The 21,983-nt window shown below is 43.1% G+C and overlaps 1 protein-coding gene and 1 pseudogene across 7 annotated transcripts in view; one reads left to right on the top strand and one right to left on the bottom strand.

Annotated features, from left to right (window-relative positions):
* The window catches only part of POLE2 (DNA polymerase epsilon 2, accessory subunit), a 46,237-nt gene that overhangs the window by 19,443 nt on the left and 4,811 nt on the right, over nt 1-21,983 (bottom strand). For 4 of the 7 annotated variants that reach the window (XM_032134838.2, XM_032134839.2, XM_032134840.2 and 1 more), the window contains exons 3-10: nt 17,824-17,899; nt 12,127-12,204; nt 11,898-11,991; nt 7,270-7,344; nt 3,111-3,194; nt 1,901-1,957; nt 1,420-1,468; nt 124-196 (exon numbers count right to left, since the gene is read on the bottom strand). In XM_032134838.2, coding sequence (XP_031990729.1) covers nt 124-196; nt 1,420-1,468; nt 1,901-1,957; nt 3,111-3,194; nt 7,270-7,344; nt 11,898-11,991; nt 12,127-12,204; nt 17,824-17,899 — 586 coding nt within the window. Of the gene's footprint in view, nt 1-123; nt 197-1,419; nt 1,469-1,900; nt 1,958-3,110; nt 3,195-7,269; nt 7,345-11,897; nt 11,992-12,126; nt 12,205-17,819; nt 17,900-21,983 lie in introns of those variants that run through there. The other 3 variants (XM_032134842.2, XM_032134841.2, XM_058429523.1) reach the window with 3 other exon arrangements.
* LOC116810054 (serine/threonine-protein kinase 16-like) lies at nt 14,109-15,687 on the top strand (annotated as a pseudogene).

The following is a 21,983-nucleotide window of genomic DNA, read 5'->3' as shown; positions in this document are numbered from 1 at the left end:
GCTCTTTCCATTTTGACACAAAGCCTGACACCTTGTAGTAACTGAGATATGATGTACTATCTTACATTCACTCCTGCCAGTATTACCAAATTCCCATAGAGTATAAACCAAACATTTTAATACCTAGTAGTACTAGAGGGCTCAGTGGGTGGAAATCCAAAGGCATTGACATGAAACACTTGATCTTCAAACCAACCTGAAAAAAAGTAACGTCACTTTCATTTGTCTAATCCTCTGTGTTTGAAAGGACAAAATTATGTTACAACAAAGCAATAATGCCAGGCTAGTCTCATGCCCTGTGAACTAATTACAGAGGTTGCCAACCTCAATGAACCACACAACAACTTTAGATCCACAGAGAGTCTCAACTTATAAAGTTTATTAAATAGAAATAGCTTCAGAACTTTCACTTTTCAGTTTGGCACTACGTGTTGAAATACAGATTAGGAAATGTTTCATTTTATGGCCCTATATAAAATTAAGTGTTTTTTTCAACTTTATTGAGGTATCATTCACATACTATACAATTCATCCTTTAAAAGTATATAATTCAGGGCCGGGTGCGGTGGCTCACACCTGTAATCCCAGCACTTTGGGAGGCTGAGGCGGGCAGATCACAAGGTCAGGAGATAGAGACCATCCTGGCTAACACGGTGAAACCCCGTCTCTACTAAAAATACAAAAATAAAAAAAAAATAGCCAGGCGTAGTGGTGGGCGCCTGTAGTCCCAGCTACTAGGGAGGCTGAGGCAAGAGAATGGTGTGACCCTGGGAGGCAGAGCTTGCAGTGAGCCGAGATCATGCCATTGCACTCCAGCCTGGGTGACAGAGCGAGACTCTGTCTCAAATGAAAAAAAAAAAAGTATATAATTCAGGCCGGGCATGGTGGCTCACGCCTGTAATCCCAACACTTTGGGAGGCCGAGGTGGGTGGAGAGCCTGAGCTCAGGAGTTTGAAACCAGACTGGGTAACACGGTGAAACCCTGTCTCTACTAAAATACAAAAAATTAGCCAGGCATGGTGGCATGTGCCTATAATCTCAGCTACTCGGAAGGCTGAGGCATGAGAATCACTTGAACCCGGGAGGCGGAGGTTGCAGTGAGCCGAGATCGCGCCACAGCACTCCAACCTAGGTGACAGAGTGAGACTCTGTCTCAAAAAAAAAAAAGGTGTGTAATTCGGTGATTTTTAGTATATTCACAAGTTGTGTAGCCATTACTACTATCTAATTTCAGAACATTTTCATCACCCCAAAAAGACTTCTATTAGCCCATTAACAGTCTAAGAGTTATTTTGCCAAAAATATGCTCTTCTAATTAATGGTATCCCAAATTATATCATGTTAACATATTTTACCCAAAGCAGAAATAGTTTTACTGGAGAATGAGAAGAAGGACAGTAACAAAGTATACTGACTTACCTTCTGCTAAGACAAAGCATGCCTCTGTGTATAAACCACTATGGAACTGGTACACAACAGTTGAGGAAAATAATTCTATTCTTGAAGCAGTAATAAAGTCAACATACATTTTGAGTCCAACAAGGCTTCTAAATAATAAATTCAAAGACTTCCCATTTGAAACTGTGAATAGACCACAGCTTAGAAAAGAGCTTAAAAAATGTAGGTTTAAATGTCCTTATGTTTAATTCTTGGTAATACTGACAGGGTGGATCATTCTTACCATGATATAAACTTCATCAGTGATTCGTCTAGATTCTCCAAATAAGAGAAAATTAAAGTTGTTCTGTTTCTGTTTATGATTATATCTCTACATTCCTACACCAGCAACACAGAGAAGTTACATTGAGAACCCAAATAGGTAAATTTTAAAAGGATATATAATCAATTTCCCCAATTCATGTAATGCAGATTTTAAGAAATACAGACAAGCAAAGGATATAGCTTTACTAAGGTCTAGTTGTACTGTTCCAGTAGGATCTTCCAGAAAAAATTTTCCCTAAAAAAAAGAAAAGAAATAAATCCACATTTATGTAACAATGAAAACCATGACAAAAAAATTAAACTACAAGTTTGACAACAGAATACAGTAGGGAGAAAAGTGGATTTTAAAAATCAGCTATTATTTCTAGTCTAGGCTCTTCCATTTACTAGTCTGATAACCCCAGACTAATCACTTAACTGAGATTCTGACTCCTCACAGGTACAATGGAGAATGACTCCTACAGATAAGAAATGGCAAGAGGGACACTCGATGTCTGCCATAAGGAGGGTCTCCCCAGGTACCTTCTAAGACAGCCAACAGCATCTCCAAGGGACCAGGACATACTCTGCAGCTTGCTTGTTCAGAAACCCAGTACTCTCCGTTTATCCAAAGGTCACTAGGGGCCTAATTTCAGGCTATGCAAACTGGGCTCCTGGACAAGACACTCTGTCCTGATGTCTTCTCAGGAAACCAAACACAGAAGAAAAAGACACTTGGTGACCGAGAAAAGGTTTTTGTTTTTTCTGGTTTTTTTTTTTTTTGACTATTACAAAACAAAAAGTCTAATATGAAAATGTACATGACCTAATTTTTACATCATTGTAAAACAGGCCCTATGGAGAGAGGAAATGGGTTTCTCTGCTGAACAGCCATTATTATTTTATTTATTTATTTATTTATTTATTTATTTTTTGAGACAAAGTTTTGCTCTTGTTGCCCAGGCTGCAGTGCAATGGCACCATCTCGGCTCACCTCCCGGGTTCAAGCAATTCTCCTGCCTCAGCCTCCCGAGTAGCTGGGATTACAGGCATGCGCCACCACGCCCGGCTAATTTTGTATTTTTAGTAGAGACAGGATTTCTCCATGTTGGTCAGGCTGGTCTCGAACTCCCAGCCTCAGGTGATCGGCCCGCCTCGGCCTCCCAAAACGGCTGGGATTACAGGAGTGAGCCACGTGCCCAGCCAACAGCCATTATTTATCCTTGTTCCAAGGCTTCTAACATGATGATACAATTTCCTCGTATTACCACTATTCCAATATTGTTCTGTTGGTGAGGCAAGTTTTCAATAAAGAATACATTCCTGTGCCTGCTACAAAAATGTTCTTATGTAACCGACATTTCATCAATCCAAGGCCAAAAATAAAAGTTTGATGCTTATTAAGTTACCTCTTTTAACTGCGTTATCATTCCAAGAACAATCACATCTCCGATTTTGGTTGTACTACCCAATAAGGTTTCTATTGTTTTAAGCTAAAATAAAACAAAATAAATTTTAAAGACTGTAAATATATTCTTTCAAGAAACAAAACTTTTTATAAATAAGTAAATTTGGGGTACACATTTCAGCATTTATAGCTACTTTACAGTAGAAAATCAAATAAAATGGAAATAAAGTTGTAAAATTAAATTTAAGATGTTTAATTTTGTCCTACAAAAAGGCTGTAAGATCAAGTGTATGATGCCTAAAGAAACACCACATCAACTCAGGCTCTTACCAATGACTGAATCCACACCATATCATTCTGAATAATGGTAAGTACATTTATTTTTTAAATATAGAAAAGAATATCAATTTTATTTTATTTGAACAGTACCTTTTGAAAATTAGCAAGCTATTTAAAAATATATATTCCAATTTTACTTAGTATTTTAAAAGGCTCTCATTATTATTTACATTCTCAATCTGATCTTTTTTTCTAATCAGAAAGTTTAAGGTAGTAAAAATTGGGACACTATTGTAAAAAATCCTTTCCGGCCAGGTGCGGTGGCTCACGCCTGTAATCCCAGCACTTTGGGAGGCCGAGGCGGGCGGATCACGAGGTCAGCAGATCAAGACCATCCTGGCTAACATGGTGAAACCCCGTCTCTACTAAAAATACGAAAAATTAGCCGGGCACAGTGGTGGGCGCCTGTAGTCCCAGCTACTCAGGAGGCTGAGGCAGGAGAATGGCATGAACCCAGGAGGCGGAGCTTGCAGTGAGCCAAGATCATGCCACTGCATTCCAGCCTGGGCAACAGAGCAAGACTCCATCTCAAAAAAAAATAAAAATAAAAAATAAAAAAATTATTTCCATCTTTTTCTATATGTAATCCTAAATATATGTAAATACATACATATATAATTTATAACACACACCTATACAGTTTATTTACAAAGATGAAATCATAGTATATGTACTATTCTGCAACTTAACTATTTGAAGTTAATATTATCTGAGACATCTTTCCATTTTTCTACATATAGATTTCCTTCTGTTTAAAGAATAGAGATATCTATATTATACATATGACCATTTATTTCACCAAACTCCTATTAAAGGACATTTAAGTTGTTCCCAGTTTTCCACTAATAAAAACAATGGTTAATATTTCTGTGCACTTTCTTGGCCCACTACACAGAAACTTTTTTTTTTTTTTTTTCTGAGATAGGGTCTCACATTGCCCAGGCTGGAGTGCAGTGGCGCTCTCGTACCTCACTGCAGCCTTAAACTGGGCTCAAGTGATCCTTCCACCTAGCCCCGAGTCACCAGGATTACAGGCACTAGCCACTGCATCCAGCTACACATAATAACTGTTGAATAAAGTTCTACACATTCTAGAAACACAATTGCTAGATAAAAAGATATGTAAGTTTTCATACTTATAGAAATTACAAGTGGAGCTTCTTTTATCTTTAAGTTTTATCTTTATGTTTTCTTATAACAAATAATTCATGTTTACTATAGAAAAAAATTTAAAATATAGACAAGAAATAAAAACTTATATAATCCCATCATTCCATAATAATCACATTAACATTTAATACTGGAGTTACTCTTAAAAAATATGAACCTAGGCCGGGCAACGGTGGCTCACACCTGTAATCCCAGCACTTTGGGAGACCGAGGCGGGTGGATCACGAGGTCAGGAGATCGAGACCATCCTGGCTAACACAGTGACACCCCCATCTCTACTAAAAATACAAAAAATTAGCCGGGCGTGGTGGCGGGCGCCTGTAGTCCCAGCTACTCAGGAGGCTGAGGCAGGAGAATGGCGTGAACCCTGGAGGCGGAGCTTGCAGTGAGCAGATATCGTGCCACTGCACTCCAGCCTGGGTGACAGAGTGAGACTGTCTCAAAAAAAAAAAAAAAAAAAAAAATGAACCTAGGGCTGGGCATGGTGGCTCACGCCTGTAATCCCAGCACTTTGGGAGGCTGAGGCGGGCGGATCACTTGAAGTCAGAAGTTCAAGACCAGCCTGTCCAACATGGCAAAACCTCATCTCTACTAAAAATACAAAACAGTTAGTTGGGCATGGTGGTGTGCACGTACAGTCCCAGCTACTCAAGAGGCTGAGGCAGAATTGCTTGAACCTGGGAAGCAGAGGTTGCAGTGAGCCAAGATCGCACTACTGCACTACAGCCTGGGTGACGGAGCAAGACTCTGTCGGAAAGAAAGGAAAGGAAAGGGAAGGGGGAAGGGGGAAGGGAAGGGAAAAGAACCTAGCTAAGTGTAGTGGTGCACACCTATTGTCCCAGCTACTCAGAAGGCTGGGGCAGGAGGATCACTTGAGGCCAGGAGTTCAAGATCAGCCTGGGCAACATCACAAGACCCCATGTCTCTATCAAAAGAAAAAAAAAAGAACCTAAAACAACACAGGAGAAGTAAAAATAACACTATTTTTTAGCACATCATTTTTTAATCTGTAAAGGGATATTATCATACAGATAGATAAATGTAATTTAAGTAGGGAATGTGCCATCACAGATACAGAATTAGACAGTTTGAAAAGAATAATTAAGGCCGGGCGCGGTGGCTCACGCCTGTAATCCCAGCACTTTGGGAGGCCGAGGCGGGCGGATCACGAGGTCAGGAGATCGAGACCATCCTGGCTAACACGGTGAAACCCCGTCTCTGCTAAAAATACAAAAAATTAGCCGGGCGAGGTGGCAGGCGCTTGTAATCCCAGCTATGCGGGAGGCTGAGGCAGGAGAATGGCATGAACCCCACGGGGCGGAGCCTGCAGTGAGCCAAGATGGTGCCACTGCACTCCAGCCTGGGCGACAGTGAGATCCCGTCTCAAAAAATAAAATAAAATAAAATAAAAAACAAATAAAAAATAAATAAATAAATAAATTTAAAAAAAAAAAAAAGAAAAGAATAATTAAGCCTTAAAATTACTTTGTCAAAGAAGAGAAAAGGGAAAAGGCTCCTGCGCTGTGGGCATCACAGTTGCCAGAGAAAACCTAATATAGAAAACATATAGATGATCTTTGGTAGGGAAATATAAGTAATGTCAATTTCTAAAACCTAATTTATACTCCAATAAAAGTTTTGTTTGTTTGAGACGGGTCCTTACACTGTCACCCAGGCTGGAGTACAGTGGCATGATCTCAGCTCACTGCAGCCTCAACCTCCCAAGCTCAAGTAATCCTCCCACCTCAGCCTCTCAAGTAGCTGGGACCACAGGTGCACGACACCACACCTGGCTAATGTTTTTTATTGTTTGTAAAGATGGCCGGGCGCGGTGGCTCACGCTTGTAATCCCAGCACTTTGGGAGGCCGAGGCGGGCGGATCACGAGGTCAGGAGATCGAGACCACAGTGAAACCCCGTCTCTACTAAAAATACAAAAAAAAAATTAGCCAGGCGTGGTGGCGGGCGCCTGTAGTCCCAGCTACTCGGAGAGGCTGAGGCAGGAGAATGGCGTGAACCCGGGAGGCGGAGCTTGCAGTGAGCCGAGATCGCGCCACTGCACTCTAGCCTGGGTGACAGAGCAAGACTCCGTCTCAAAAAAAAAAAAAAAAGATGAGGTCTTGCTATGTTGCCCAGGTTGTGGGAGCCATTTGTGTTCTCTCATTCATTCTATAAATGTTGTTTCCTTAGTACCTTAAGTAAAGTTTTCACTTCAACCAATATAACACATTCTAGTTCAATAACTGTGTGTGGTGGTCACTGAGGGATGAGTTGGGCAAGGAACCAGCATTTGAGTTCCTTAGTGTTACGGTCACTAAGGGATGAGTGAGGGCAAGAAAAGAAATGTTGAAAAATTCTCAGAAAGCCAGTATAGTATCCAAATGGGCCAGGAATCTATCTTGGAGTCCAGAGTGTATCTGGGGCTAGCATCGTATCAGGGCCTTCTCAAAGGAAGCAGTAGCTTCTGTTAGAGATTTGTGGGACACAGGACTCTAGGAATGGACTGTATCAAAAGTGGGCATGCAGCCAGTCCAGTTAGCTAAACAGTTACCAGTAGTTTATTTTCATTTAAAATTCAGTGAATTAGAATTAAGCAATAAATATTAAACTTATACACTTATACCCCCTACATAACTAGGATAATGTTCTAACCTGGAATTTGCTTCCGCTTTCATCAGGGTGAGAACCTATCACCGGAGGAGTAAATAATTCATGCCTGTGGGTCCTCTATAAAAAAGAAAGATTCACATGAATTCCTGAAACAGACATTTAAACATAAGATTCATTAAAATAGTGCCCTGATGAAACATCGTCCTTAAACTAATGTCACTATTACCTATTCTCAACAAATTTGAAAACCCACATAATTTAACATACAAATATCTAGTAAGTTTTAAAATTTTAAAAAAAAAAAAGTAAAAATTTTTAAAGGTCTATTGTATGTACGGCAGCAGCACACTGTGGGCTGAGGATATGAAGAACAACCAAATATCACCCTGAGAGCACTGGGGCGAGTGAAAGAGAAGTGCCACCACACAACAAAGTACTGTGAGGGCTGACTGTACCCCAGGCCAAAGGGGCCACTGAACAACAGCCCAGATGATAAATAAGATTTGGGTAGTAAGAAACAAAAGGAGGCTGAGATAAGACATTTCAGGGCCAGGCGCAGTGGCTCACGCCTGTAATCCCAGTACTTTGGGAGGCCGAGGAGGGCAGATCACCTGAGGTCAGGAGTTCAAGACCAGCCTGGCCAACATAGTGAAACCCCGTCTCTACCAAAAATACAAAAATTAGCTGGGTGTGGTGGAGGGCACCTGTAATCCCAGCTACTCAGGAGGCTGAGGCAGGAGAATTGCTTGAAACCAAGAGGCTGAGGCAGGAGAATTGCTTGAAACCAGGAGGCAGAGGTTGTAGTGAGCCAAGATCGTGCCACTGCACTCCAGCCCAGGGAACAAGAGTGAAACTCTGTCTCAAAAAAAAAAAAAAAAAAAGACATTTCAGGCAGAGAAATTATAAGAGTTAGAGTATTTAGGAAGCTATGCAAAGTTTAATACGTTGAATTATGGCGTGCACAAGGTAGAACATGAGACAAGGCCAGAGATTAGTAAGATCCATGTGGGGATACTTCCCTCCCCAACTCTCAGTCCATATAGTTTAGGTAGGGTTGATACCCCTTCCTCCTTCTATAGATAGGAATTCAAGGCCTAGAAAATGAAAGTACTCCATCCTTTGGCCAGTGATTGGTTCAAGGATGAGCAAGTGCTTCAAGGTAGGCTCAAAAGAGACAGATTGAAGACTTTTGCTAGAACTATTAGAAAAGAGGAACTCTCTTTCCAAGAGTTGCTAAGGCTACTAGTGGAGATCTTTGTCACTTTATAGGGAGAACCTATTTGAAAGTAAAATCAAATTTTTTAAAAGAGCTGGGACATGGAAAGAAACAGATGCCTGCTGATATTGTGTGAGCACCTGAATCCAGCCAGGCTTGAAACTAGTGAACTTCCAGACTTCACAATACAAGCTAAGCCAATATATTCCTTTTTCAGTTTTAATCAATTTGAGTTTCTGTAACCTCCAACTCAAAAAGCCCTGACAATACGAACTTTGTCTGCCCAGCCAAGAAGTTTATCCTATAGACAATGAGAAACAAAGATTTTGAAGTAGGATAATGATAACATCAGATTCATTTTCTGGAAGATAATTGCAATGAAAATATGGATGGACTGAACTTCAACCTGTTTATTTCACAGATGAATAAATGAGGCTCAGAAGGGATAAGTGGCACACCCACAGTAATCGAGTAGACTTCAAAACATACTTAAGAAAAAAGAAATGTGGTGTTTACTGAGCACCTTCTCTGTATAAAGGACAGTGCCAAATGTGGCACAGGAGATAAACAAGGAATCCACAGTCTGATCACAGGGATTAGCACCTCAAATGCAAGGCAGGGCCAAGTCCAGTCAGTGACATAAAACACGTACTACTCAGCTGGGCGCGGTGGCACACGCTTGTGATCCTAACACTTTGGGAGGCCGAGGCGGGTGGATCACAAGGTCATGAGATGGAGACCATCCTGGCTAACACAGTGAAACCCGTCTCTACTAAAAATACAAAAAATTAGCCGGGCGTTTTGGCACATGCCTGTAGTCCCAGCTACTCAGGAGGCTGAGGCAGGAGAATCGCTTGGAGGCAGGAGAATCGCTTGAACCCAGGAGGTGGAGGTTGCAGTGAGCCGAGATTGCACCACTGCACTCCAGCCTGGGCAACAGAGTAAGACTCTGCCTCAAAAAAAAAAAAAAAAAAAAAAGATGTACTACTGGGTTCGAGCAGAAAGAGATTCAGCTGGGCATGGTAGCTCATGCCTGTAATCCCAGCACTTTGGGAGGCTGAGGTGGGCAGATCACTTGAGGTCAGGAGTTCGAGACCAGCCTGGCCAACATGGTGAAACCCCGTCTCTACTAAAATAAAAAAGTTAACTGGGTGTAGTGGTATGTGCCTATAATCTCAGCTACTTGAGAGTCTGAGGAAGAATCACTTGAATCCAGGAGGCAGAGGTTACAGTGAGCCAAGTTTGCACCACTGCACTCTAGCCTAGGCGACAGAGACTCCATCTCAAAAATAAAAAAGAAAAAGATTGCATCCAACTGAAGATCAAGAAGGGCTCCAGAAAGGAGGAATCTGAGAAAAGCTTTCCAAAATAGGACGGTTTCAACAGTGGAGATAAGAGGGAAGAGCAGTCAACAGGATAAACAAAGTCACAGAAGTAGTGAAACAGAAACAATAATTCCATATTTCAGTTTTGGCTCCAGCCCAGAGTATGATTAGAGGAAAAGTAGAGATTAGGCCAATTATGTGTGAGAGAAAATCTGACATATTAAGGATAATCTGCATTTAATTCAATAGGCAGTGAATTTCCTTGAAAGACTTCTGTGCAAAACCCATGAGGTGGTCAGAGCTACACTTGGAGCAGATTAACCTGGCAACACTATGTCAGCAATGGAAGCAGCAGAGGATGCTGGTTCCTCAAGATCATTCTCTTCAACCTTTATTTAACCTACTGCTGACCATCTGCTCCTCCTTGAAGCCTTCTTGTTCTTCTGCCATATAACACCATCCTCGCCTGGCCCCCAAGTTCTATCCTCTTCCCCTCTTTTTTTTTTTTTTTTTTTTGAGACGGAGTTTCGCTCTTGTTGCCCAGGCTGGAGTGCAATGGCACCATCTCGGCTCACCACAACCTCCACCTCCCGGGTTCAAGCGATTCTCCTGCCTCAGCCTCCCGAGTAGCTGGGATTACAAGCATGCGCCACCATGCCCAGCTAATTTTGTATTTTTAGTAGAGACAGGGTTTCTCCATGTTGGTCAGGCTGGTCTCGAAATCCCGACCTCAGGTGATCCACCCGCCTTGGCCTCCCAAAGTGCTGGGATTACAGGCGTGAACCACTGCGCCTAGCCTCCCTCGTCTTTTTATCACTTCTCTTTCTCCGAGGGTCTTATCCTTGCAGTTCCATTTTTTACTCTATGCAGATGCTCCCAAATCTCTCTCTTGCTACCAACTCTCTTTCCTTAGCTCCAGATGTATACTTGATACTCTCCTGGCAATCTTAACTCAAATGCTTAAAACAGAACCTGCCATCACCTTCTACAAACATTCTCTTTTTCCTGTTTAACATATTATTCTATATTCTGCTCTCTCAGACTCTAGGCCTTACTCATCTCTGATTCTTCACCCCCTCCCTTCTCCTTCACATCCAGACGGTCACCATGTGTTATAGTTTCTGCTGCTTGAGTGTGATGCCCTCATTCTACACCCCTTGCCACTTCCTTCATCCAGGCTGTAATTTATGCCAAGACTAATACCACAGACTCCTAGAAGACTTCTCTCACACTCTAAGTCATCCCCATATCTGCTGGTGGAGGAAGCACTCAAAAAACCTGGCTGTGACTGAGTTTCTCTGGTATTCCAAAACACCTCACACGAGGACAACAGTCCCAACTCCCAAGGGTGGCATCCAAAGTGCTCCTACAATGTGGCTCCCACTTGCCTTTCCAAACTGATCCCACGCTACTCCTGATTTTCTCATCATTTCCTGCACAGAGTCCATTTTTTGCTGTACCTTTGTTCACAATCACCACCACCTTTTCCCCACTTCCACAAGATTAAAGCAATCTAGGTCCATGCCAAATGCCATCATTTCCTGGAAGCTGTCCCTGATTTTTCTATTGAATACATTGTTTGTATCTCTTTTATAGCACATATAAAATTCTACTTTATGTATTTGCACAAATGTCTATGACTTCATAGACTGTAAGCTACTTGAAGGTAGTAAAGTATAGTAGGCAATGGTTGGGCTTTAGAGTCAGGCTGGATTAAAATCCTGTCTTACTATATGCGATCTATGGGCAAATTACGAAACTTCTTTAAGCCTCAGTTTCCTCATCTGTAAAATGGGGATAATAATAGCATTTACACATTATTAGTATTATGAGGATTAAATGAGGTAAATAATGTATGTTAAGTGCTAACTGGCAACTGGCATATCATGTATTAAATGGTAACTACTATTTTTACCATCATCATTGTTGTTAAGGGGAAAATAGCTTTTTCATCTCTGTATCTTCTACATGGTCTCAATCACAGAAATCTTAATAACAGTTTATTGAATGACCAACTTGGGGCCACAAAATTCCATTCTTTCAATATTCCTGAGATTTCCCTAAACTGAAACAGTCTCCTTTTCTCTCAGTTTACCTAGTATCCTCCCCTCCGCCCCTACCAAACTTACCTGGTGCAAAATGGTATATCGCTCACGAAACATCTCTGCCTTATCTCTTGCTGTTCCAAATAAATTTGGTGCAGGGTGGTTGGTCATTAACAGACTAGAAAAAAAGAATGCCTATTTTTGACTATCATAATACACAAAGGTGAGCCAAAAGTGAAGCAAGAGTCTATACCTTCTGAAAAAAAAAAAGTACATTTGAAATTAATTTAAAATCAGTGAATGACATACTTACGGAAGAAATTTTTTTCTTTCTGAATTGTACACAAAGCGTGGAATATCAAATGCTCCTATGATATTGAAAACGTGCTCTCTGAAAAACATCCCACAAAACACAGACCTGATTTACTAAAACATAAGTACTCTAGGTGAACATGATAACTTGCATTGTAAGTCTTTGTAATAACACACTTTTCACATTTTCTCAGGCCAGGCATACAATTTCTTTCTCTTTTTCTTTTTTTTTTTTTTAAGACAGAGTTTCGCTATTGTCGCCCAGGCTAGAGTGCAATGGCAGGATATCGGCTCACTGCAACCTCCGCCTCCTGGGTTCAAGCGATTCTCCTGCCTCAGCCTCCCAAGTAGCTGGGATCACAGGCATGCACCACCATGTCCAGTTAATTTTGTATTTTTAGTAGAGACGGGGTTTCTCCATATTGGTCAGGCTGATCTCAAACTCCCAACCTCAGGAAATCCACTCACCTCGGCCTCCCAAAGTGCTGGTATTATAGATGTGAGCCACCATGCCCAGCCCATAATTTCTTATAGTGTCAAAAATACTATGGGGGTAAAATGTTTAGCTTGTGCATTTTCATCTCAAGGGACAAGAATGCATTGCCAAAACTCACAAGAAAAAAAAATTAATCAAGTTAACTTCCAGTTAAGAATTTCATCTGTTGAAAAAGAACAATTATATAAACAATAGTCACATCTTAAAGAAATCTCTCCCTATATGTACTACTCTTATGAGCTACAGTATTTTTTTTTTTTTTTGAGACAGAGTTTCGCTCTTGTTGCCCAGGCTGGAGTGCAATGGCTCGGTCTTGGCTCACCACAACCTCCGCCTCCAGGGTTCAAGAGATTCTCCTGCCTCAGCCTCCCGAGTAGGTGGGATTACAGGGATGCACCACCACGCCCGGCTAATTTTGTATTTTTAACAAAGACGGGGTTTCTTTATGTTGATCAGGCTGGTCACTGACTCCCAACCTCAGGTGATCCACCCGCCTCAGCCTCCCAAAGTGCAGGGATTACAGGCATGAGCCACCGCACCCGGCCATGAGCTACAGTATTATTAAAGGATATGATTAAGTTCCAACAATTTTTATTTTTTTGTTTTTGTTTTTGTCTTGATTTTTGAGACAGTCTCACTCTGATGCCCAGGCTGGGGTGTGATCTTGGCTCACTGCAACCTCTTCCTCCCAGCCTCAAGCGATTCTCCTGCCTCTCAAGTAGCTGAGATTACAGGCATGTGCCACCACACCCAGCTAATTTTTGTATTTTTAGTACAGACAGGGTTTTCATTTTGGCCAGGCTGGTCTCAAACTCCTGACCTCAAGTGATCTGCCTGCCTCAGCCTCCCAAACTGCTGGGATTATAGGCATGAACCACCATGCCCAACCCCAACAATTTTAAAAATCTAAAATGTTTTTTGTTTGTTGTTTGTTTGTCTGAGATGGAGTCTAGTTCTGTTGCCCAGGCTGGAGTGTAGTGGCATGATCTCGGCTCACTGCAACCTCTGCCTCCTGGGTTCAAGTGATTCTCCTGCCTCAGCCTCCCAAGTAGCTGGGATTACAGGCACCCTCCAGCACGCCCAGCCAATTGTTGTATTTTTAGTAGAGACGGGTTTTCACTGTGTTGGCCAGGCTGGTCTCAAACTCCTGACCTCATGATCTGCCTGCCTTGGCCTCCCAAAGTGCTAGGATTACAGGCGTGAGCCACCGCGCCCTGCCAAATCTAAAATGTTATGCAAAAGTGTCCCAGGAAAAGTTATACAATGGAAAAAGAACTCCCCCTACCCAATTCTGGCCATATCTTTCAGACTTATACTATATATATATAGTGTTAGAGATGGAAGACCAAAAAAAAATATTTAATTTCAGATACTTTTAATAATATAACCATGTTTAAAAGAAGTTAAAAATTTCCACAGCACTATTGTATAAATATCCCAACCCAAAAATCTTTCCTAAAATTACATGTTTATCTCCCAAATTGAAAATGATCAAAAAAGATTCATGCTACCCTAGAGGTAACAAGTATAGAGTAGCTGAGAATCACTTAACTTGAGGGAAACCTAGACTCCAGACACTGCTCCACTATTTTCTAGTGGATCAGTCTGAGTAAGTTATTGAATTTCTCATGCCATCTCTTCATCTATGCGAACAAGAGCCTCTATTGTGGTATGATATAATGACTCTCTCACAATTGAAGGTACAAAAATCCTTTAACCGTTCAGTCCCCACTGGACCTCCATGTAGGCTGGCTATAACATATAAACAGCCTGACAGAAATAGCCGAGCCAGGTCAGTGAGGAGTGCAGGCTGGCCGACCCAGGCACTGCGCACTGAGGCCAGGGATGGGCCTGAGCCTCGCACCTCCTCTGAAACTACCCTGTGCCCTGCCTTTGAAGCCTGACAGGTGTGGGAGCAGGAGCTGCCCAAAGGTGGGCTGGGGTTGGAGGAAGCAGCCTGGTCGTTGCTATGTGCCCTGAGGCTTTAAGGCACCTGACCCCACCCTTGTTGGAACTGGCGTCACCAGGACCTGTTTACTCTAGATGAGAATCATGATCCCTGGGCGCTTAGTGCATTGCCTGGAAGAGCCCACTCACCCTGGACAAGCCCTTTGGGAGCCTCAGACAGTCCTTGAGGAGGATGACTGAGACATCATAGGCCATGCACTGTGTGCCTGCTCTTAGGGAAATGTCATCATTGACAATAGCTATTTCTTCATCCAGAACCTGGGGGAGAGTGGGTTCAGCTATGTGGACCTAGTAGAGGGGTTACAGGATGGACACTTCTAAGCCCTGAAGTGAATCCTGTGTCACGAGCAGCAGGACCGGGAGGAGGCCCAGCCAAGAAGCGAACATGCATCACCTCTTCAATCACCCCAACATCCTTTACCTCACGGCTTACTGTCTGAGGGAGTAGGGTGCTAAGCATGAGGCCTGGCTGCTGCTTCCGTTCTTTAAGAGAGGTATACTGTAGAATGGAGAGAAAGGCCGAGGGATGATGGCAACTTCCTGACTTAGGATCAAATCCTTCAGCTGCTGCTGGGTATCTACAGCGGCCATGAGGCCATTCATGCCAAAGATTAGGCCCACAGGGATCTGAAGCCCACCACTATCTTGCTTGGAGACGAGGGACAGCCAGTTTTAATAGACTTGGATGCCATGAATCAAGCATGCCTCACATGAAGGGCTCCCACCAGGCCCTGACCCTGCAGGACTAGGCGACCCAGCAGTGCACCATCTCCTACTAAGCCCTAGAGCTCTTCCCTGAGCAGTCACTGTGTCATTGATGAACAGACTGATGTCTGGTCCCTGGGCTGTGTGATATATGCCACAATGTTTGGGGAAGGCCCTTACGAAATGGTGTTCAAGAAACATGACAGTGTGGCCCTTGCTGTGCAGAACCAACTCAGCATCCCACAAAGCCCCATGCATTCTTCAGGAGTGTGGCAGCTCCTGGACTCAATGATGACTGTGGACCTGCAGCAGCACCCTCACCATGCTTACCTCCTCAGTTAGCTGGAGGTACTGCAGCCCCCAGCTCCTGGCCAGCACACTGCCCAAATCTGAACAAAGCAGTGGCCATATTGAGAAGGTGGCCCCTTGTGCCTTGGAAAGAGGCTCCCATCCCTCACTGGAATCTCTACCCATTCTTTCTTTCTTTCTTTTTTTTTTTTTTTTTTGAGAGACAAGTCTCACTCTGTCGTCCAGGCTGGAGCAGAGTGGCACAATCTTGGCTCACTGCAACCTCTGCCTCCCGGGTTCAAGCGATTCTCCTGCCTCAGCTTCCCAAATAGCTGGGACTACAGGCATGCACCACCATGCCCAGCTAATTTTTGTATTTTTTAGTAGAGATGGGGTTTCACTGTATGTTGGCCAGGCTGGTCTCAAACTCCTGACCTCAGGTGATCTGCCCACCTCGGCATCCCAAAGTGCTGGGATTACAGGTATGAGCCACTGCGCCCAGCCTGCTTTTCTGCTTTCTTACCCCCAAGAGCAACACCTGGACAAGAGGCTTTACCGAGTGGGGGTGGAATAGGGGTTGGGAAAAGGAAAACTGATGGGATATGATACATGGCTCTGTGCAGGACTGTTGAGCTCATATTACATTCTGCCTCCAAATCTGGGAGCAAGAGAATGTATAAACAGAAGAATAAAGTGAATGCAGATTGGTGTGGGGGAAAATAAGTAAATAAATAACAGGTAACTTTAGGGTAAACAACGAGTAATATCTATTTTAGAAGAATAATCAAACTTCAGTACAATCATTTTGAATTTCTATTGATGGCTATAGGAACATTCATTACACTGTAGTATTTATTTTATTTTATTTATTTTTTTTGAGACACAGTCTCACTCTGTCACCCAGACTAGAGTGCAGTGGCGTGATCTCAGCTCACTGCAACCTCCACCTTGCAGGCTCAAGCAATTCTCCTGTCTCAGCCTCCCAAGTAGCTGGGATTACAGGTGCACCCCACTACCACCCGGCTAATTTTTGTATTTTTAGTAGGGATGGGGTTTCACCATGTTGGCCAGGCTGGTCTTGAACTCCTGACCTCAAGTGATCCACCCACCTTGGCCTCCCGAAGTGCTGGGATTACAGGAATAAGCCACTGTATCTGGTCACACTATAGTATTTTAAATGAGTTTCCAAGGGTAAAATTAAAAATCTTCAATTTCTCTATTTTGTTTTTAGCAGTTATCAGTTCTGACAGGGGCCGGGTGCGGTGGCTCACGCCTGTAATCCCAGCACTTTGGGAGGCCGAGGCGGGTGGATCACAAGGTCAGGAGATCGAGATCATCCTGGCTAACACAGTGAAACCCCGTCTCTACTAAAAATACAAAAAAAAAAAAAATTAGCCAGGCGTGATGGCGGGCGCCTGTAGTCCCAGCTACTTGGGAGGCTGAGGCAGGAGAATGGCGTGAACCCCAGGGGGCAGAGCCTGCAGTGAGCCGAGATTGCGCCACTGCACTCCAGCCTGGGCAACAGCGAGACTCTGCCTCAAAAAAAAAAAAAAAATAAGTTCTAACAGGGAGAAGATTATAACTTCTGACTAAAGATAATGACTCCTTTCAATCATCTCCATTGCCCCAAATAGGAAAGAAGTGGCAATGTTAAAAATGTCTCTCAGCCTATTTTCCCCAGTGCTTTCCTTCCAGTTCAATGCCATGAATTTGTATAGAAGTATCATATCAAGAGGAAAGAGGGATATTCAGAGAAATAAAATCCAGAAGAATTACTGCCATATAAATTCTTAAACCTAAAAACATGACATAGTAGAGTCACAAAACTGAGGTCCTACCCTCATTTGCCATTCACCATGTGACCAAGTAAAGTTGCTGAACTTCTCTAGACATGGTACTTTCCTAAAAGCAAAGTAAATTATACTTCCGAATATTCATTTCAATTCAACTCATTTGTAGCATACAGAATAAAAAGTCAGATTGACCGGTTGGGTAGGCAGCAAAAGTTAGTAATGAATGGTACAAGCAACATTGTAACCTCAAATCCTAGGAAAAACCAGTAAAGATGAGTCATTTAATAATGAGGTTTGCAAAGAAAGCCATTATTTAAAAAGACATACAGAAATAACAATAGTAACCACTGTGGAAATGTTGATCACTAATAATTTTCCAAGACAATAATTAAAAATAAGTACTCAATAACACCTCCAAGGAGGAAAAAAGTTAACTGTACCCACATACATAGTTTCATCAACAGACTGACTGCATTCCTGGACTGCTGCTTCCACCACAGATCGTTCAATCATGTTTGATGACACTGAAAAGAGGATTTCAAAGTCAAAATTTAAAAACAAAAAAAATTATTTCTTTCCACAGACAGCTCTTTTCCCAAAAATAATTTGCAAATATTAATACTGAGATTCTCATTATACAGTTTTTGGAGAAAAAAAGTGTTAGGTCAGAACCATAACAAAAGCCTTATCTCAAATACCTTAATTTTCCACACTCAAAGTTACAATACCTTAATATACAGTCAAATGCCTTAATTTTCTAAACCCTGGTTAGTTATAAGAACATTTCTGGCCGGGCGCGGTGGCTCACGCTTGTAATCCCAGCACTTTGGGAGGCCGAGGCGGGCGAATCACGAGGTCAGGAGATCGAGACCACGGTGAAACCAAAAATTAGCCGGGGTGGTGGCGGGCCTGTAGTCCACTACCGGAGAGGGTGAGGCGGGAGGCGGAGCTTGCAGTGAGCCGAGATTGCGCCACTGCACTCCAGCCTGGGTGACAGAGCGAGACTCTGTCTCAAAAAAAAAAAAAAAAAGAACATTTCTGAGCCACGGTCGGTGGCTCACACCTATAATCCTAATACTTTGGGAGGCCGAGGCAGGAGGATGGCTTGAGCCCAGGAGTTTGAGACCAGCCCAGACAACGTGGTGAAACCCCATCTCTACAAAAAATACAAAACTTAGCTGGGTGTGGTGGCACATGCCTGTAGTCCCAGATACTCAGGAGGCCAAGATCACCTGAGCCCAGGGAGGTGGAGGCTGCAGTGAGCTGTGATCATGCCACTGGCACTCCAGCCTGGGCCACAGAGTGAGATACTATCTCAAAAAAAAAAAATCCCTAAGCTCCCAGTTTTAATAAGGTTACATTAGTATAACATTATCATCATAACTGCTCAATTTCAATGAGCATGATAGTAACAATAGTAACAATAGCAGCTACCACTTATTAAGCATTGAGTAAATGTGTGGCACCATGCTCAGTACTTTATTTACAAGTATTATTCCATTGTGTAGATGTCCTGTAAGACTGATGTTAATATGCCCATATCTTATAGATAGGGAAAATACAACTTTAAGAGGTTGAAAATTTTGCCCAAAAACTAGAAGAGATAGAAAGCGACAAAAACCCAGGACTGATTCCGGAGTGGGCTCTTTTAATCACTTTGATATGTTGTCAAGCAAAATACCATGTGCCATCTTAAATCAATGTACACAGGGACAAGTATCATTTTCTTTTTTTTTTTTTGAGACGGAGTCTCGCTCTGTCAGCTAATTTTTTGTATTTTTAGTAGAGACGGGGTTTCACCACGTTAGCCAGGATGGTCTCGATCTCCTGACCTCGTGATCCGCCCACCTCGGCCTCCCAAAATGCTGGGATTACAGGCGTGAGACAAGTACCATTTTCTAAATTTTCAACTGTAAAGGAATTTTTTAAGCAAAGGTATATGTAAAATTCTGCCTTTAGGAATGACAGTGAGATATAATAACCATTTATCCTGTATCACAGAGTATGTTTCTTCCTATATAATTGAAGTGACTAGCATCTATATAACATTAAGAGTGAACTCGGCACTTCTCAGACTTTTGGCTAAGATCAAGTGGAGAGTGAGCCATACCCACTTCTATCCTCAGGGTGCTATAAATATCAGACTTTTTTTCCGAGGGGAAGAGCATTTCTTCTTTCCAGGCCCATGCTTGTGGTATTAAGTATTTAACAAAAAGGTCCCTGAATCCCTATGGCAGTGTGGCAGTGGCAAGAGGAAACATGCTGATACAGTTTTACTGACAGGTTGAATAGAGAGGTGTCTCAGAAAACTCCCCCAAGTATACGGCTGAAATGGACTGCAAATCATAAAACAGTGGAACAGCGGTTTAGTTCATGTATTGGTGGCCCCATTCTAGCTTCTTTGGGAATGTTTCAACAGATGTGAATTTCCAAAAAACAACATGAAGAAGGAGAGGAGGGGCCGGGCGCGGTGGCTCACGCCCGTAATCCCAGCACTTTGGGAGGCCAAGGTGGGTGGATTACCTGAGGTCAGGAGTTCAACACCAGCCTGACCAATATGGTGAAACCCTGTCTCTACCAAAAATACAAAATTAGCTGGGTGGCACGCACCTGTAGTCCCAGCTACTCAGGAGGCTGGGACAGAAGAATTGCTTGAACCCGGGAGGCAGAAGTTGTAGTGAACCGAGATGGCACCGCTGCACTCTAGCCTAGGTGACAGAGTGAGACTCTGTCCCCCTCTCACCAAAAAACAAAAAAGGGGGGGCGGGGGAGAGGAGGGAAGCAGTGTGTAGAAAGGAAATGCCTTGAAGGAGTTCCCAAACCTCTACCTTCCTGGGTCACCTTATGTTTCATAACTTTGGTATACTCAAGAAAAAAATGACCATCTTTTATAGAATGTGCTTTTCTTGAAATCCACTTATTCTTTTTTTTTTTTTTTTTTTTTTTGAGACGGAATCTCACTCTGTCACCCAGTCTGGAGTGCGGTGGCATAATCTCAGCTCACTGCAACCTCTGCCTCCCGGGTTCAAGCAATTCTCCTGCCTCAGCCTCCCAAGGAGCTGGGATTACAGGCGCCTGCCACCATGCCTGGCTAATTTTTGTATTTTTAGTAGAGACAGGATTTGCCATTGGCCAGGCTGACCTTGAACTCCTGAACTCAGGCGTTCCCACCAGCCTTGGCCTCCCAAACTTCTGGGATTACAGGTGTTAGCCACCATGCCTGGCCCCACTTATTCTTATCACAAGCATTATATAACTTTGTATAAATGTCTATTTTCACCGGGCACAGTGGCTCACGCCGGTAATCCCAGCACTTTGGGAGGCCAAGGTGGGTGATCACCTGAAGTCATGAGTTCAAGACCAGCCTGGCCAACGTGGTGAGACTCGTCTCTACTAAAAATACAAAAATTAGCCAGGCGTGGTAGCCCATGCCTGTAATCCCAGCTACTCGGGAGGCTGAGGGAGGAGAATCGTTTGAACCCAGGAGGCGGAGGTTGAAGTGAGCCGAAATCATGCCACTGCACTCCAGCCTGGGTGACAGTGCAAGACTCTTTCTTGGAAAAAAAAAAAGTCTATTTTCTATAGTCTGCTTTCAGTAAAATGCTTTCCAACTCTGTTTAGTATATTCATTATCAGTGCATTAGTAGAATTGCTTTTTATTGAAAAGTTACTGTCTCTGCCCTTTAACTTAGACTTACAAAATTAAGTTAAAATGACTAGCCATTCTATTAAAAAAAAAAAAATCCCTGAAGAAATCAAGAAGAGATGGCAGCTCTGCTTACTTTACTCTTCTTTTTTTCCTCCCAAACATTTAGGAGTACCTGACTTAAATAAGACATGGTAATAGCCACTAGGAGAGACAAAGTGACCGTAAAGGACCAGATCAAAATCAGAAGCCAAGTGCAGGAAACACAGTGGTGACACCTCCACCGGGGGAGAGGAACTATAAAAGGGCCCTTGGGGATCATCCTGAGGTTCCAACTAAACTAAAGGTTTGGATGTCATCAACAGTTAAAATAAAAAAGAAGGCCGGGCGCAGTGGCTCACGCTTGTAATCCCAGCACTTTGGGAGGCCGAGGCGGGCGGATCACGAGGTCAGGAGATCGAGACCACAGTGAAACCCCGTCTCTACTAAAAATACAAAAAAAATTAGCCGGGCGTGGTGGCGGGCGCCTGTAGTCGCAGCTACTCGGAGAGGCTGAGGCAGGAGAATGGCGTGAACCCGGGAGGCGGAGCTTGCAGTGAGCCGAGGTTGCGCCACTGCACTCCAGCCTGGGCAACAGAGCAAGACTCCGTCTCAAAAAAAAAATAAAAATAAAAAATAAAAAAGAAGGCCAGGCGTGGTGGCTCCCGCCTGTAATCCTAGCACTTTGGGAGGCCGAGGCGGGTGGACTGCGTGAGCCCAGGAGTTCGAGACCAGGCTGAGCAACACAGTGAAACCCCGTCTCTACTAAAATACAAAAAATTAGCCTGACATGGAGGTGTGTGCCTGTAATCCCACCTACTCAGGAGGCTGAGACAGGAAAATTGCTTGAACCAGGGAAGTGGGGGTTGTAGTGAGCCAAGATAGCGCCATTGCACTCCAGCCTGGGCAACAGAGCGAGACTC

The sequence above is a fragment of the Hylobates moloch genome, unplaced genomic scaffold (genome assembly GCF_009828535.3).
Source record: "Hylobates moloch isolate HMO894 unplaced genomic scaffold, HMol_V3 SCAFFOLD_16, whole genome shotgun sequence".
Classification (NCBI taxonomy): Eukaryota; Metazoa; Chordata; class Mammalia; order Primates; family Hylobatidae; genus Hylobates; species Hylobates moloch.
The sequence above is the reverse complement of the archived record's forward strand: the minus strand, read 5'-3'. Positions and strand labels throughout refer to the sequence as shown.